Below are 16,044 nucleotides of genomic sequence, written 5' to 3'. Positions count from 1 at the left end.
AATAAACAGATGTTCAAAATGCCAAGGTACAAATAAATGGTTACTATAAAAAATCAGAGTCTTAAGGAAATCTGTGAGGCCTGGAGTAGAATTCAGACAAGAAGAGCCTCCTCCAGACACAGGTTAGGTAGGATTCAGGCATAGGAAGGATAAAGGTAGAAAGTCTAGAAAATTGTCAACAAGGTCAGATCCTACACTGCTCTAACAAGCTTTGAAACCTTGAGCTACTGCCACGTGCCAGACCTGATTCTCTTCAACAATTCTGGCATTGGACTAGCTGTTAATAAAAGTTCCCTCCATCCTTAACATCCTATGATCCCAAAATTTATCGGAACCAAAAGCACTAAGAAAGGAAGGCACAGTTCACAGAACATTATAGGTTGCAGCAATCTAAAGTAGAGAGTTGGCTGCTCATGGATGCTGCCAAGTAAGCATCAGAAAACCTTCCCCCTTCACTGCCATCATGTCTAAGTCAGAGTTCCCAAAGGAGCCAGAGCAGCAGTGGAAGCTCTTTATTAGTCTTTCAAGCTTTGAAACAACTGATGAGTATCTGAGAAGCCGTTCTGAGCTACGGGGAATGCTCACAGACTGGTGAAGAGAAATCCAAAGATCAAAAGACCCAGAGACTTTGGGCTTGTCACTTATGCCACAGTGGAGGAGGAGGATGCAGCCATAAATGCAAGGCCACATGAGGTGGATGGAAGAGCTGTGGAACTAAAGAGGGCTATTTCAAGAGAAGATTCTCAAAGGTCTGGTATCCACTTAACTGTGAAAAAGATTTTTGTTGGTGGCATTAACACTGAACAAAGGAGATTATTTTGAATAGTATGGGAAAACTGAAGTGATTGAAATCTGACTGACTGAGGCAATGGCAAGAAAACAGGCTTGTCTTTTGTAGCCTTTGATATCCATGATTCTCTAGACAAGAGTGTCATTCAAAAATACCATACTGTGAATGGCCACAACTATGAAATAAGCAAAGCTCTATATAAGCAAGAGATGACCAGATGCTTCATCCAGCCAAAGAGGTCAAAGTGGTTCTGAAAACTGTGGGGGTATTTGTGCAGGTGGTATGGTAGGAATACAATGTTGTTCATGGAGGAATGGTAGAACTGGCTTTGGTGGCAGTCACGGTGGTAGATATGGTGGTGAACATGGTGCCAGTGGGATGGCTGTAATGCATCTGGCAATGATAGTAACAATTTTGGAGGTGGTGGAAGCTACAATGATTTGGGCAATTGCAACAATCAATTTTCAAATTTTGCACCCATGAAAGGAGGAAACTCTAGTCCCTATGGTGGTGGAGGCCAACATTTCACCAAACCACAAAACCAAGGTGGCTATGGTTATTCTAGTAGCAGTAGCAGTAGCAGTAGCAGCAGCAGCTATGGCAGTGGCAGAAAATTTTAACAAACTGGCAGGAAACAAACTTAGCAGGAGAGGAAAACCAGAAAAGTGACAGGGAAGCTGCAAGTTACAACAGATTTGCTGTTGTACTCAGCCAAACTCAGTGGTGGCAGGGCCTACCTGCTGCTACAAAGAAGACGTATTTTAGATAATACTCATGTGTAGGGGCAAAAAACTTGAGGGCGATATTTGTGATTAATGTATTACAGATTATTTTAGTTTCTGTTCTGTGGAAAGTGTAAAACATTCTAATGAAAGGTTATAATGTAGTTTTGGCTAAAGGTGCTCACCTACCTGGTAAAAATGCCTGGGAGTGCAGAAAAGAGTTGGAAGGAAAGAGGCAGAAGAAAACACAGAGATCTGTTGAAGCTTTGTGTGTGCAATAGTCAACTTGCCTCCCTAACCCCTGCCCAGAGTGGCGTTTAGCCAGTATTCATCCCTTGGCAAGTCCCAAACAAATAAAAGGAAGTTCTTTTAAACACACACACACACACACACACACACACACACACACAGAGTCAGAAATATTAAATATCAAAATACATTAAGCCTAAACTTCTTTTTTATTGATGCTTAGTGAGAAAAAGTCAGAATCAGTATTTTATTCTGCTCTTTTACATGAAAGTTGCTTAGCATATAGTTCTGGCCACATAGTCACAGATGATACCTATAATCATCATCTTTACCAACATAATCACTAATATCATTACTCAGAAGGAGTTCTAAGTGGTTCCATATGTGACTTCTGAGATCAGATTGTCTGGGCTGGAATCCTGCCTTTACAATGTTTAAGCTTACTACACATCAGTTTTCTCATTTATAAAACAAGGATTCATAGCAGGAATCTAGAAAACTTAAATAAGGGACCAGGAAAATGAATAACTATAGGAAAGTGAAAATCAAAATCAACAAAAAACTATGAACCAGAGACACTTTTTGGGGGGTGGGGGGCGGGAGGGGAGGGATTGGGGTCAAAATGGGGGGGTTGCAATTGTATGGGGAATATAAAAATAAAATTTATTATTTATAAATAAATAAATAAATAAATAAAGCAAGGATTCAAAACATCTACATTGTAGGATTAACGCAAGGTTAAATAAATACATATAAAGTAGTTAGCACAGTGCCAGACAAAAAGTGCCTAATTATTTTCATTGAGTTCAGTACAGAATGACATTATTCATGGATCCTAAACTCCTCACTCAAGAAGGAAACGGGAGGGACATGTGCCTTAAAATAACACTTTAATTTACAAAATCTTACATACATCTGCCTTCCCAATCCATAGGCATATTGTTTCATGTAATTAAAAATCATTAAATAATTAGGAGAATCATAATTTAGAAGGGTTCAGAAGTTTGCTTTAAAAGGGGGATTTCAGAGAATGGTCTCATTTGGCATCTAAGTCAGTCCCTATACTTACTACTCCTGTTTTTTAAAACAACATGTATCAATTTTTTCCTTCAAAAAATCAACACTAGTCTTCTGGTCATTTAAACACATACAAAAAAGGTTTTGATACACAGGACAGGTTGTATATCTGGAAGTAGCACCAGAAAGAAATGCCTGTGGCCCTAAGAATGAGTTTGACAAGACCAAGTCAAAGGGAATAAATAACACCCCATCACGTTAACTTGAGTTTATAAATCCCCCAGAGTTCCAGATCTAGGGGTAACGTGACAAAATTCTCTCCTTATGTGACTGATACTGATAGAATCAGTCACAGTGGTTTGAAGAGTATGTCTCTTTGAGCTTTGACATTCTCTTTGAAACTTTTGTAACAAACGATCACGTATCTTTGTTCCAGAAACCTTTAAAATATATTCTTGGTAAATTTCTCAAAAGCACTGACATGGAAACATCTACATAAGCACTGTACAACAGAAATATAATACAATCCAGAAAAGTATTTTAAAATTATCTTTAGAAAGCAGAAACAGGAGAAATTAATTTTAATAATATAGTTAACCTAATATATCAAAATATTTCAAGATGTGTTCAACACTAAGTATTGGTGAGATATTTTATTCATACTATTTGCATAAAATAGTATAATCTGTAATATTTGTAGTATTTTTATAATAGTTTGCACTAAGTCTTTAAAACCCGATGTTTATTGTATATTTACAGTACATGTTAATCTAAACAGGCCACATTTCAAATACCCACTAGCCACATGTGGCTCCACCTATACTGGATTATCACACCTATATCATTATGAAAAGGGAGCAATGAAAAGAAAAATAACAAGCATCAGTGCAAGACCTGAGTGTAATCCTTCAACTTGTTCTGCCAAAAAGAAAAATGAAATGAAATTTTGCTTGTGAAAATGTTCTGATAGGTTACACAATAAAGAAACTACTTTTAAATTTTAGTAGAATTTTCCGTCACCCCTTCATCCCCTCTCAGTCAAGATCCTCAAGCCTGATGGGTTCTATGAACTATGAAAAAAGAGACAGACAGCCTCATTGAAATCTCTTCAGGCTCAGCCACAACCAAACCATTTTACCCTAGTTTCCTCTCTGTTTCTCAGAATTTCTGTTTGCTTATCTCCTCTGCAAATAACGTTCAACCAGACTGGTTTAAAAAAAAAAAAAAAAAGCTATCAGAATGCAAATTGTAATGTCAAAAATATCCCTCAGAGAAGCGAACCTACATGGGATTTCCCAAAACACAAAGCCAGGTTATGGGAAACTGAGGCTTCCTCATCATCTAAATTTTTCAACCAGTCCACAAAATCTAATAAATTAGCCAATAACATTCTAAGAAATAGAAGGACAATGGTATTATAAATACAGATGTTTTTAAAGAAAACAATTTCTAACTTTAATTGCTAACAACCTCTCCTTTATTTTAACAGATACTGTGGATTTTTTTTTTACTGACACACCATCCTTACTTTCCCTCAAGATGACAAACAGCTCTTTCTTCTGCCCAGTTTACAGCAATCTGGAGCCATTCCCATATTTCTTTTATTTAATTTTCCTTGTTGGAATTATTGGAAGTTGTTTTGCAGCTTGGGCTTTCAAAAAGAACACTACCAATCACAAGTGTATAAGTATATACTTAATTAATCTGCTTACAGTTGATTTTCTACTCACTCTGGCATTACCAGTAAAAATCACTGTTGACCTGGGTGTGGCACCCTGGAAATTAAGGATATTCCACTGCCAAGTAACAGCCTGCCTCATTTACATTAATATGTACTTATCCATTATCTTCCTAGCATTTGTCAGCATTGACCGCTATCTCCAGCTGACACACAGCTACAAAATTTATCGAATACAAGAACCTGGATTTGCCAAAATGATATCTACAGTTGTGTGGCTAATGGTCCTTCTTTTAATGGTGCCAAATATGGTGATTCCCATCAGAGACATTGAGGAAAAGCTAAATGTGGGTTGCATGGAATTCAAAAGGGAGTTTGGGAGAAACTGGCATTTGCTGACAAATTTCATAAGTTTAGCGATATTTCTAAATTTCTCAGGCATCATTTTAATATCTAACTTCCTCGTTATTCGACAACTCTACAGAAACAAAGATAATGAAAATTATCCAAATGTGAAAAGAGCTCTCACCAACATACTTTTAGTGACTACTGCCTATATCATCTGTTTTGTTCCTTATCACATTGTCCGAATCCCATACACCCTGAGTCAGACAGAAGTCATATCTGATTGCGCAACCAGGATTTCACTCTTCAAAGCCAAAGAGGCCACTCTGCTCCTCGCTGTGTCAAACCTCTGTTTTGATCCAATCCTATACTATCATCTTTCACAAGCATTCCGCTTGACGGTCACCGAGACTTTCGCTTCACATAAGGAGATGAAGACAAAGGATGAAAAATCAAGTTGTGAAAACAATGCATAAGATAAAGCATCTTCATACTATTGCTATCACTTCATGACTTACTGGACGATAAGTAGAAAACTACACAAAAATAGAAAAAAGAACCTAAGTAAAAATACAGACATAGCAAGCAAATGTGGCCTGGTTGACTTACAAATCATGTTTCTAAATGCATGTCAAACAGCATTCTTGTGGTTGTTGATGCTCCGTAACCAATTATTTGTACAAGAAAATATTTAAAGTCTTGCTAAACTAATGTAAAACCCTGAAATATCCTTGAAATTCAAATGAGGTCTATGAGAGAGACTCAGAGGTATTCATTTAATGCCTGAAATTGACTTCTTGATAGAAATATGCAAAATAACCTCCATTAAGTTTCTAGTCCCTCAACAACAAAATTTAAAGCGCTTTAAGAACACTTGGGGAAAAAAAGGCCAGTGGATTTTTGTAAGAAACCACCAGTGCCTGATTTATTAATCTATTACTTCAGAGACAATCTTTTAACTTACTCCTTCATTTTTATTATCTAATTATTTTCTAACAAAAATTTTTATTTCCAATAAAGGCAGGAAATACATAATTTTAATGTACTATATATACTTATATTTCAACCATAGATTATAAAGATATTTTACTGCTAGTAATGAAAAATCCAGTGACTTACTATTTTTAGTTTGCAGTAATATGAAACAGACTGTGTGACATTTTTAAAGGGAGTTGCTAAATTATACTAACTGCTAAAAACTACTGTTTTGGAACTAGAAACACACATCAAAGGTACAAAAAAATAGCATTAATGAAATGGTCTTAAAATTTACATAACATTCCATTGAACCAGGCCTTGTTAGGAAGTAGCATGCTGATGATGAGGTTGATTATCACTGGAGCCAGCATTAAAGTATGAGTGACCCCTGCTCATGTGGGTTCCCATTCTTTGATCAAATTCTTTGTACTGCTAGTGATGCAATTAAGACTTACTCAGAATAAAAATGGAAAAGTTCAGATAAACATGCATGAGACCCTGTGTTTATTTTCATTTCAATAGTCCAAGTTCATATTAAAACAACTGGTAATACATTTTCATTAGTCTCAATGATTAATAAGTGTTAATGACAGTTAATAAAACAGTTTGATTCCAAAGTTATTTTTAGTTCAGATTGAGAAAAACACAGAAACTTACTTTCTGAAACTTAAATCCAAGACGACCCCTGTCTATAATTTCAAAAATATATTCTGAGTTTGAAGAAAATAATTTTTAAAAAGTACACAATAACTTACCTATTATAAAACTTGTATCATGATACATAGTGGTGAACAAGTTCTAGTAAGTATTAATGACAGGAACCCCATCAGCATCACAAATCTGACACAGGACATGAGCAGCTTACCTAAGGCACAGCTGGTAGGATGTGTGCGCAGCAGAACCTGCACTTGCTGAAATCTAAGATCATGTGTTTTGATGAGAAGAGTGAGATAGTTTTCATGTAACAGTATATATAAAACTAGTTTATTATTGTGGATCTTTTGGTCAAATATCTTTTAGTTCTCTCTCTCCTTGGTTTCCATTCACCAGGACTATATCATGGAGTTTTGGTTTTCTTTCTTTAATCATATTCTTATATTCACCTCACATGCATTATAAGTTAATAAAGTTCCCTTTTATATTGAGAAAGAGGATCACACTCTCTACAGCATTCAAAATATCAATGTCATGTTATTTATCCTTTTGTTTCCCCTATTGGTTGCTGATTCTAAATTATGCTCACAGTAAAGGGGATTTAGAGCAACTGGTGATGGAAGACTACTGAAAAATTGCACGCTACAATATCAAATTTCTAGTTGTTCTTTTATGGTTGAATTACAGTTAAATTATCATGAGATTTAGTAATCAGAAATTATCATGCTCTTTCCTCTAAGAAAGTGGCCAGTCATTAGAATACTAAATGCGAGGATATGCAGCCAAGGTTCACATGAACAACAGAGCAAAGGGATCCATCCATGGCTAGTAGCCACTCCAACACCCAGACACACTGAAGAGGGAGACCTGCAAAGCTCTGCTCAGCCAGAGGGAGCACGGAATCTCCACAAGTTTCAACATTTGCCATATCGGCTCCATTATCTCCCTCCTTTTTTCCTTTTTATTTCAAACAAACTTTTTATTTTGGAATAATTGCAGATTTATAGAAAAGGTACAAAGGCAGTACAGAGTACCTACATACCCTTTGAGTCAGTGTTGCCCGAGTGTTGAAGTCTTCCATAACTATAATACGTTTGTCAAAACTAGTAAATTAACATTAGTACACTACACTAAACTCCAGACTTTAATATTACTCCCTTTTTTATTCTATTTTAAAACAACTCCTAGACACACATCAAGAACCAATGTAGTCTTCAGGATATATCTCTAAAATGCCAGATCACTATCTCTGATCCCCTAAACAAACACTGAGATTATTCTACCAGGTTGAAGACAAATGATGCCGACAGATAAGTGCTGACTGGAAAACAGCAATCTAGTCAGCCAGTTATGGCCAGGAAGAAATTCTGGCGACTTCTGACATAACCCCAGACATAAAAGAACCAAGTAAGCTCCCTTAATGGTAAAAAGAAAATACCTGGGTACAGTGATTTTGAAGTCATTTCACAGGATATTCCAAAAGTAAATAAATTTAAAGAAATATTTAGATAAAAACTTCTAAAAGATACCCACCCAGGAAATAACATAATTTACCTCACAATTATGTTTTTGTTACAACAACAACAAGAGTAGTAATCATCGGGAAAATAGCTAGTAAACCTAAGAATTAAAAATAAAAACATTTAAAGACTTTGGCCTAATTTTCAGCATTATTATCATAGGACTAATCTTGTTGCCCTTTAGAATAAAGAACATCACTCTTATGACTCAAACATTTAATTTCCTGACAAGTATTTCTCATGTGCTATCCAGTTCTTTAACTCTACAGGTTAAAATCCAATCCATATACAAGTCTCATATACAACTTCATCTATGACATCTTACCCAATTTCTTTGAGAGCCTCTCTCACCTATAATATTTATACTTTCAGGTAAGAATCTCAAATGGTTCACCTTCCAGTAGACAGTTTTTACTCTATTACTGAACTTATAGTAGTGATTTATTATTTTGTAGACATTTGTTCCCCTCCTATCTTATTCATCTTTCCTGTGCCCCAAAATTCTTACTTATCTGTATAATGCCAAAAGTACAGTACACATAAAATCTACTCAGAAAATGACTTTCATATTGAAGTAGGAAAACACATATTTAGATATTGTTTGCAGTGACTCAAATGTTCCTGATTAAATGATAATAATATAGAAAATTCCATTAAATCTAGCTAGCCAGTAACATCACTCCCAAATTTGGACTACATCAGTACATTAGCAATGTGATCAGAATTATAACCAAAGAAGCAGCAAATACAAAAACTCACTCACTAGCCTATGTATCGCTCAGTCAAGCAGCAGAATAATCAAGACTTAATGATCCTAGAATGAAATAATTATGACTTACCAGAGGTATGGGAAAATGTGTTGCATACTGCAGGTGACGTAGGAGGTCATAATTAGATGGAAAAATTAACTCCCTTGGTTTCTCTCTCTTCAGCAACTTCTCACCATTAACTGACATTCGTCTGCCCAAAGCAGTGGCATTCTCACAGGACTCTCCAGGCATGGGAGAAAAAATCTAAGTCATGTAAGACAAACATTGGAGATTGTAAATGAAATAGAGCAAACTGCACCACAGTCCTGCATATCAGAACTTCAAACACAACAGGAACTCATTTAAGGACTGGGTAAAATATATAAAGAAATTGTATTCATTGTTGCAAATTTTATATTCATATCAGTAGGAATCTGTTTACATGATCCCCATTTTGAAGATGAAAAAATGCCACACACATGCAGAGCTACACTTCTCAGATAATCAGAGATAAAATCAGATCTATAGTTAAGCATCTTCCTCATAGGGCTACATTTCCTACAAAAAAAATACACTGAAATATTTAACTAATAAAATTAAGGATTAGACAGAAAGCAATTAGTCTATACCACAACCGTTTTTGTTTTTTTTTTTTTTTTTTCCCCCACAGAAAAACATTTTAAGATCCATGAGGAAGAATACTCAGTGATTATACAGATATAAAGTAGAAGAATGTATAACTGTAAACAAGTCCAGAGCCAGGTCAGTGGCTATACAGAATCTGAACACATGCTTAGCAATTCAACATAGACTCACATGATGATACTACACTCATGTATTCCTGACCTGTAATGATTTTAAATGAGAGAATCACAGACAGTGAAGTAGGAGAGCAGAAGTGTTATAATTTACAAAGGCAGCAATGCAACCATAACTGAGTATGAGTTGAAAGGACACAGCACAAGATGAGAGTCCTTGGGTGGCATGTGGTAGGATAACATTCACATCACAAGTACATAAGTCCTTACAGTAAATGGAGGAAGAAACAAAAGGACAGAGAGACAAGCTGGGGCTTGGGGAAAGGAGGTTAATAATCAATAAGAATTCAAAAGTTGAACCTACTGGAAATTCCGAACCAAAGTCAGTTTTAAAGTCACTCTTGTCTACTTCATCAAAAATATTAGTGGTTCCTGAGTCAATGCCCATATGTGCCATAATAGTCTGTTCCTGATAATCATCAGAAAAAGAAAGTCACGCTGTAAATTTTGTAGTTCATTAAGAAATTAAAGTGAAAACATAATGGTGACATTTTTAACCATCTTGTATCTTTTTTCTTCCCAGTATCCCTTTTCCCCCAATAAAGAGAAGGGAATATTAAGACAGGCATTACTGTGGAATGTCACATTTTATGTCCTCACAATGAGACTGATGATTATTAACTTGTATGATATTTTAAAGGAAGTGCATACAAACTGCCTGATTAAAAACAAACTGATCATAGGGCCTCCCCAGTGGCAGTGGCACAGCAATTGAGCACTGGGTTGCGAGGCTGCCCACAGCTTCTGCGGCACCGGTTCGATCCCCGGCTGCTCCCCGGTCACCGGAAGAGGGTCCCACATGGCGTGCAGACCTCTCCTGCCACCCGCTGCTCCCCTCAGCAGTGTACTTCGGTCCTTCTGCCTGCTCTGCTCCCAGTTCTGGTTCTGGTGAATTCTCTCACCCTCCCGCGCTTCTGACTGTACCCAGTGCTTGTATAAATAAAATATAAATAAATCTTTAAAAAAAAAAAACTGATCATAATTTCCTTCTTAGAGCTATTCCCAATCACAGGTCCATCAACTTTTCTTAGTCTAAGAGTATATCGATGACATTCTAAGACGTAAGATAACTTGATATCCAAGAACAGAAAAGAAAAAGCAGAAACACGTAAAGAAACTTCAGTTTTTGCCATTTATAACATCTACAGTGGAAAATGTATTTACATTGAATAAATCACTTTTTAAATCCCTGTACCATTTGGTCACCGAATCTTAAAGAGTATAAACTATGGATCCAACTCCTATGTCAGGTTTTAGAATATTATTTCAGAAACATTATAATTACTGTTATAGAAATAGCATTATGGTATATGTTTCAACTCTAAGAGAATCAATGAGGTTTTATTTTTAAGGAACTATCACAATTTCTCACTATTTTCTATTTGCCATCACCACTTTGATGTTTCTGCCTTGAAAATGTCCATAAGTAACTGGGAATTGGCAGAAAATTAAAAAGCCACGCCATACAAAATACTTTCTTTAAAAAAAACTACAACATTTGAGAGATTAAATGTTTAATTAACTGAAAGGAAAATATGATCTGCAAAGACTAAAAGAGAATCTTCCCTTACACATGACAGAATGACACACTGGAGAAAAGATTCTCCTTAGAATGAAAACTCAGTCAGGAAGTGAGGGCAAAAACAAGTCCAATTTTGAGGCACAATCTTAAGGAAAACTGGAAACCAGAAATACATAAAACTGGAAGCACATAATTCTAATCCAATGAAAAATTTTATGGAAAAATCTTTTCATTAATAGTTGCAGAGCATCCAAAGAATTTTTCAAGAGAAAATTTTGGAAAATATAAGTTATAGTTCAAATATCTTTCTTGCATGAGGAATAGAGATAAACATACTTTGTAACAAAAAAAGACAACTAAAAATGTGATCACCCTTCTACCACCAAACTACGCTTCTGAAAGTTGTTCCCTGGCAGAGGTTAGTTTCCAAGGGCTGGGGAGCTACTCCTGGAGTCATACCTCCATTTTCACATCATGGTCCTTTGGGTAGTGTTCATCTGCATTTTCTCCTGCTGGTGACTGAGGCTGAGTGGAGGCAGTAACTGACAAGTCCCCTCGAGATATAAGGGTGCACATGTAGGCATCATGGGAGAAGACATCGTGGCGGATGAACTCGCAGAAGAGCAGCACCAGGTTCACAAATTCCACCTTTTCACATTCACTGTTTGGATCCGCTATCGAGAAACAAATTAAAGCAAGAATTCAGTCCCCCTGGCCTATTAGAAACAATAATCAAACATTAAAGTTTAACAATATTTTCACTACTTTATTTTTTACAAAACAGTCACTGGAAATTTTACTATGAAGCACTAGCATTTTGTGAAGAACTGCTCAGTTTTTGACTGTCCCACTGTAACTGAAAAATCACATCTAGCATGCTAAGTACAATGTCAAATTTAAAGACTGTGGACCCTGACAAAAAAGCAGCATTTAAATAATAATGTAAAAGCACAGTATTGCAGGTTAAAAAAAGCAGAGTTAGTCTGCTTACCTCTGGTTTTACCATTAAAATAACTCATGATTATTCTTCCATAACTTGAGTTTGCCTATATATTTGTAGGAGACACAGGCACACTTTCTCAAAGGACATGTCACAATAGAACCACAATTCAAAAGGTATGTGAAAAGACTAGTGAGTGGAGTCACTAAAAAGAAGGGGAAATGGGAAAAAAAAATGATGGCACAAGGGGTTAAGAGGCAACCTATGAAGCTATCCGCAGACACTGCAGCAAGAGTTCATTCCCCAGCCAGGGAGCCACCCACATGGCACAGCAGACCTCTCCTGACTTGCCCACTGCTCCCCTCAGCAGTGTATTTCGTCAGTCTGCCTGTTCTGCTCCCCACACTGTCTCTGGTGAATCCTCACAGCCCCTGTACCTCTGGCCTGTACCCCACTTCTTGTATGCATAAATAAATAAATCTTAAAAAAAAAAAAGACTAAATCTGCAAAGCTTATTTCTGTACCATCACAGTCACAAAACATCAGGAGGAAACGAAGAGTTCCAGGGAGCACTTAGTGTAGCTCGCCAAACCTTAAGACCAAATTTCTCCTGTCACCTACCACCAAACTCAAGACAGGCAGTCTCTACCCAGAGAAACAGTGTTCTCTAACAGCAGTAAATGGGATACACACCAGCAGTAAATAGGATACACAGGAGAACTTTTATCCCAAAAAAAGAACAGGTATCGGAAATAACATGAGGGAAGCAAAGGGATACAAGACTAGGTAGAGATGCTCACCTCCACTCCTGACAGCATACTTTCTATCACCTGGGGTCTCCTCTACTCTTTCATTTTTCTGCTTCCTTTCCTACACTTCATTACTATTCCCTACATCAAACCAACAGCTTGGTTCTGGCTCTGGCTCTCCCCCAGCCTAAAGCATCCAGCACATAACTACAAGAGAAAGCCCTTGTCTCCAAAAACCTCATCCCAACAAGTCACTCCACCCCCAAAATGAGGCTGCCTCAGAGGAAACAAAAGCAGTACTATTTCATGTACCTTTACCACTTTTTCCATTCCCTCCATATCCATTCTTTTTTCCCCTTTCTGTCACTTTCCACTTTTACTGATTTCTTATTGTCTCATCAATATCTGAACTAAAACTCTTCCTGCTGTACTTCATTATATGAAAGCCTCAGAATAATATCAAGTCCACTTAGTTCACACAAATGATTTTCTTAGTGTCCAACTGTTACATCAACACATTCGTGGGGTACTTAATTCCTCAAATCTCAGATTCCCCAGCAACAATACAATAAAAGAAAAAGAATGTGAATAACCCAGGTATCTGAGAAAACAGACAAGCAGCTTACCAGCCCATACAACTTTTTCCCTTATAACAAGGACCTCATTATAAAGCACTTTTAATTTTTCTCCACTTTTAAAATTAAGAGTTAGAAACCAGTAATTGAGCAAACAGTTCAAAAAGAGAAATTTTGTATCACAATACACAGTGAAATACCACAGGACCTTAGCTCCTCTATTTTGACAAGAAAGATTTAAAAAGGGAAAATAAGTCCATTAAATATAAGGGAATGAGGTGACTTTTTTTAATTATTAAACTCTGGAAATTTTTTAAGTCTTTGAGGATTGCCTGATTTTAAAATTGCATAAACATCTCCATTGGGAACAGGCTACAAAATTTTGTTCAGTAAAATATACATTGTACTCAATGACAAAAACTTTGTATAAGATACAAATATGGAGAGAAAAATCAGTAGAAAGAAATGGTTAATCCCTTATTTAAGATCTAGAAGCAGAGTTTTACTTACACAGTGAGGGGGCCTGGGTATCTAAAAATCTTAGCAGAACATTCTGGAAAACAGGCAAACTAGATCCAGCAAGAGAGGCTGAAGAAATGGACTCCTTCTCATCTAAGACCTCTGATTCACCACATCTCTAAGATTCAAAATAAACAAGCACAGTTAATTATGGAGAGCAAGTATAGTTATAATGGGTCATAAATTATTAGTTTCTTTTACTGATATTTAAGTTCTCAGATAAAACACATAAAATTAATTGAGATTTCTGCACTTAAGGGTCATGCCCTCAAATAAATATAATTTCCAAAAGTTAGAGAAAATTAGCCCAGAACATTTCAAATAAATTCAAAGAACACCAGTGAAAAACAATATCCAAGGAAATTATAAACTCTGTACATGATTAGTATCCACTGAGTATACAGCCCAGTACTATAAACTACTTATTATCCTTAAGAAAATTTGCTAAAAGTTGAGGTTTTCTTCACTTTTAAATAGCTTCCCCCTGAGAAAGATTTGAGCATGTATATTTGAGGTTGATTCCTTGGCATTTGATTTTTGTCAGGCGGATTTCTTTAGTAGTATACCTGGGGAACTACAGTGTTGAATCAGAACTCGAGCACAATTCTTGTAAAGAGATTCCTTCACTTATTCATCATACTTCAACAGTTAGATCCCTCAGGACCTCCTGAAGTCTCCATAATTCATAAGACACATATAGAATGGCTCTTTGACTTCTGCAATCTTAAAGACAGAACTTACTAGAAGAACAGAAGAGTTTAGAAGCATTTTTTACGATTTATTCTTGAATATTATTCCTGCAATCTATCCTCTCTTTACAAAGATCTAACTTTGAAAATGATATTTAACATAAATCAATTATCTTGGCCAAAAATATTATTAAGCCTTAGTAAATGCATTGAGTTTTTAGATATGAATGCATTTATATTTGAATATTATAAAGCAACCTATATGTGAACCTCTTCTACAAGTGTGTGTGTGTGTGCGCGCGTGTGTGTGTGTGTGTGTTCTGGGACACGTGGTGGGGAGGAATAGACAAAAGCAGCAACCCAGAAGGAGCAATAATATTTATGAAACCTTGCAATTAATACTCTAGTAATTGAATGATTACTGGAAAAAAAAAAAGTCTACTCATAAACATGCGGAAAAAAGCAATGAACTGTTTTTTCTAATTTGCACATTGTAAAATGGACCATGTGATTTATACTTTATGATCAGTATCTTTATTAAAAAAAAAGGAAACAAAAACTTAAAGTTATAAGAACAAAATGGGGTTGACACAGAGCAAAAGGGTGGGGATGGGTACATTGGGTGTAGCAGGTGGACTGTTTGGGAACTAGTTCTGGTGAAGATCAACATGCAGTATATACAGTTGTTAAATTATAGATGTATATATGCTGTACACCTGAAACTTACACAATGATTTAAACTGTCACTCCTACAAAAATTTAAAAATTTTAATCTAAGACTACATTAAAAATGCAAATTTAAAGAAAAAAAAAAAAGATCAGTATCTTCAAGTGCCAGTTTCAACAAAGTCATTTTTTGCACTTTGTAAACACTTTCCCAACAGGAGGCAAAAGACATCCTTGAAAATCATCGTCCTATTTTAGTTTTAGTAACTTCACTAGAAATCAGGGCATTGTCAGTAACAAGACCACTAAGTCCCCATCCATTCATGTAATAAACATCTTCTGAGCACCTACTGTGCATCTGGGTACCAATGAACAGGGTGGGTGAGGTCCCTGCTATCAGGCTTACATTCTAGCGGGGCTGGGCAAGCATTCAACAATTAGCCCATGAGTGATGGAAGGAAGGCTGGCTGAGTGTTAATTCAGGAAAGATGGTGAGTGGAAATCTTCTTGAGATATAACACACATTGAGCCAGAAATGCCACAAAGGAAATGACATTTTGTGAAACCGGAATGTAAAATAAGGACTGGGAAGCAGAGTATGCCACTGAAAAGGAACAGCAAGAGCAAGGCCCCAAGATAAAAGTTAGAACAGTGTTAAAGGGAGAGGAAGGACATAGTAACTGGAGTAAAGTGGGAGACAAGGTATGAAGGCAACAGGGACAGCTCATGGGGGGGGGGGGCAGAGTAAAGAACTGTCAGGAGTTTTAGTCAGGGGACAATGTCAGCTGTCTCTATTTTGAAAACACAACTCTTGGTGCTGTTTAGGGTATCAGCAGGGAACAGGAAAGACCAGAGAGACAAGAC

At 36.4% G+C, this 16,044-nt stretch overlaps 2 protein-coding genes and 1 pseudogene across 5 annotated transcripts in view; 2 read left to right on the top strand and 1 right to left on the bottom strand.

The window, feature by feature from the left end:
• The window catches only part of MED12L (mediator complex subunit 12L), a gene marked incomplete at both ends in the record, with an annotated part of 372,007 nt that overhangs the window by 240,076 nt on the left and 115,887 nt on the right, over window positions 1-16,044 (bottom strand). For 2 of the 3 annotated variants that reach the window (XM_084232379.1, XM_084232380.1), the window contains 4 exons: window positions 8,793-8,966; window positions 9,825-9,929; window positions 11,502-11,716; window positions 13,817-13,943. In XM_084232379.1, coding sequence (XP_084088505.1) covers window positions 8,793-8,966; window positions 9,825-9,929; window positions 11,502-11,716; window positions 13,817-13,943 — 621 coding nt within the window. The remainder of the gene's footprint in view (window positions 1-8,792; window positions 8,967-9,824; window positions 9,930-11,501; window positions 11,717-13,816; window positions 13,944-16,044) is intronic. The other variant, XM_084232381.1, reaches the window with a different exon arrangement.
• Window positions 464-1,410, top strand: LOC311170060 (heterogeneous nuclear ribonucleoprotein A1-like 2; annotated as a pseudogene). The gene has a single exon. The product of its transcript is annotated as a heterogeneous nuclear ribonucleoprotein A1-like 2 (transcript).
• Window positions 4,318-5,277, top strand: GPR171 (G protein-coupled receptor 171; the record flags this gene model as incomplete). The annotated part of the gene is made up of 1 exon (XM_084232386.1): window positions 4,318-5,277. One exon carries the CDS (start codon window positions 4,318-4,320, stop codon window positions 5,275-5,277), a length of 960 nt encoding a protein of 319 aa, XP_084088512.1.

This window comes from Talpa europaea (assembly GCF_964194135.1).
Source record: "Talpa europaea genome assembly, chromosome: 4".
Taxonomy (NCBI): Eukaryota; Metazoa; Chordata; class Mammalia; order Eulipotyphla; family Talpidae; genus Talpa; species Talpa europaea.
The sequence above is the reverse complement of the archived record's forward strand: the minus strand, read 5'-3'. Positions and strand labels throughout refer to the sequence as shown.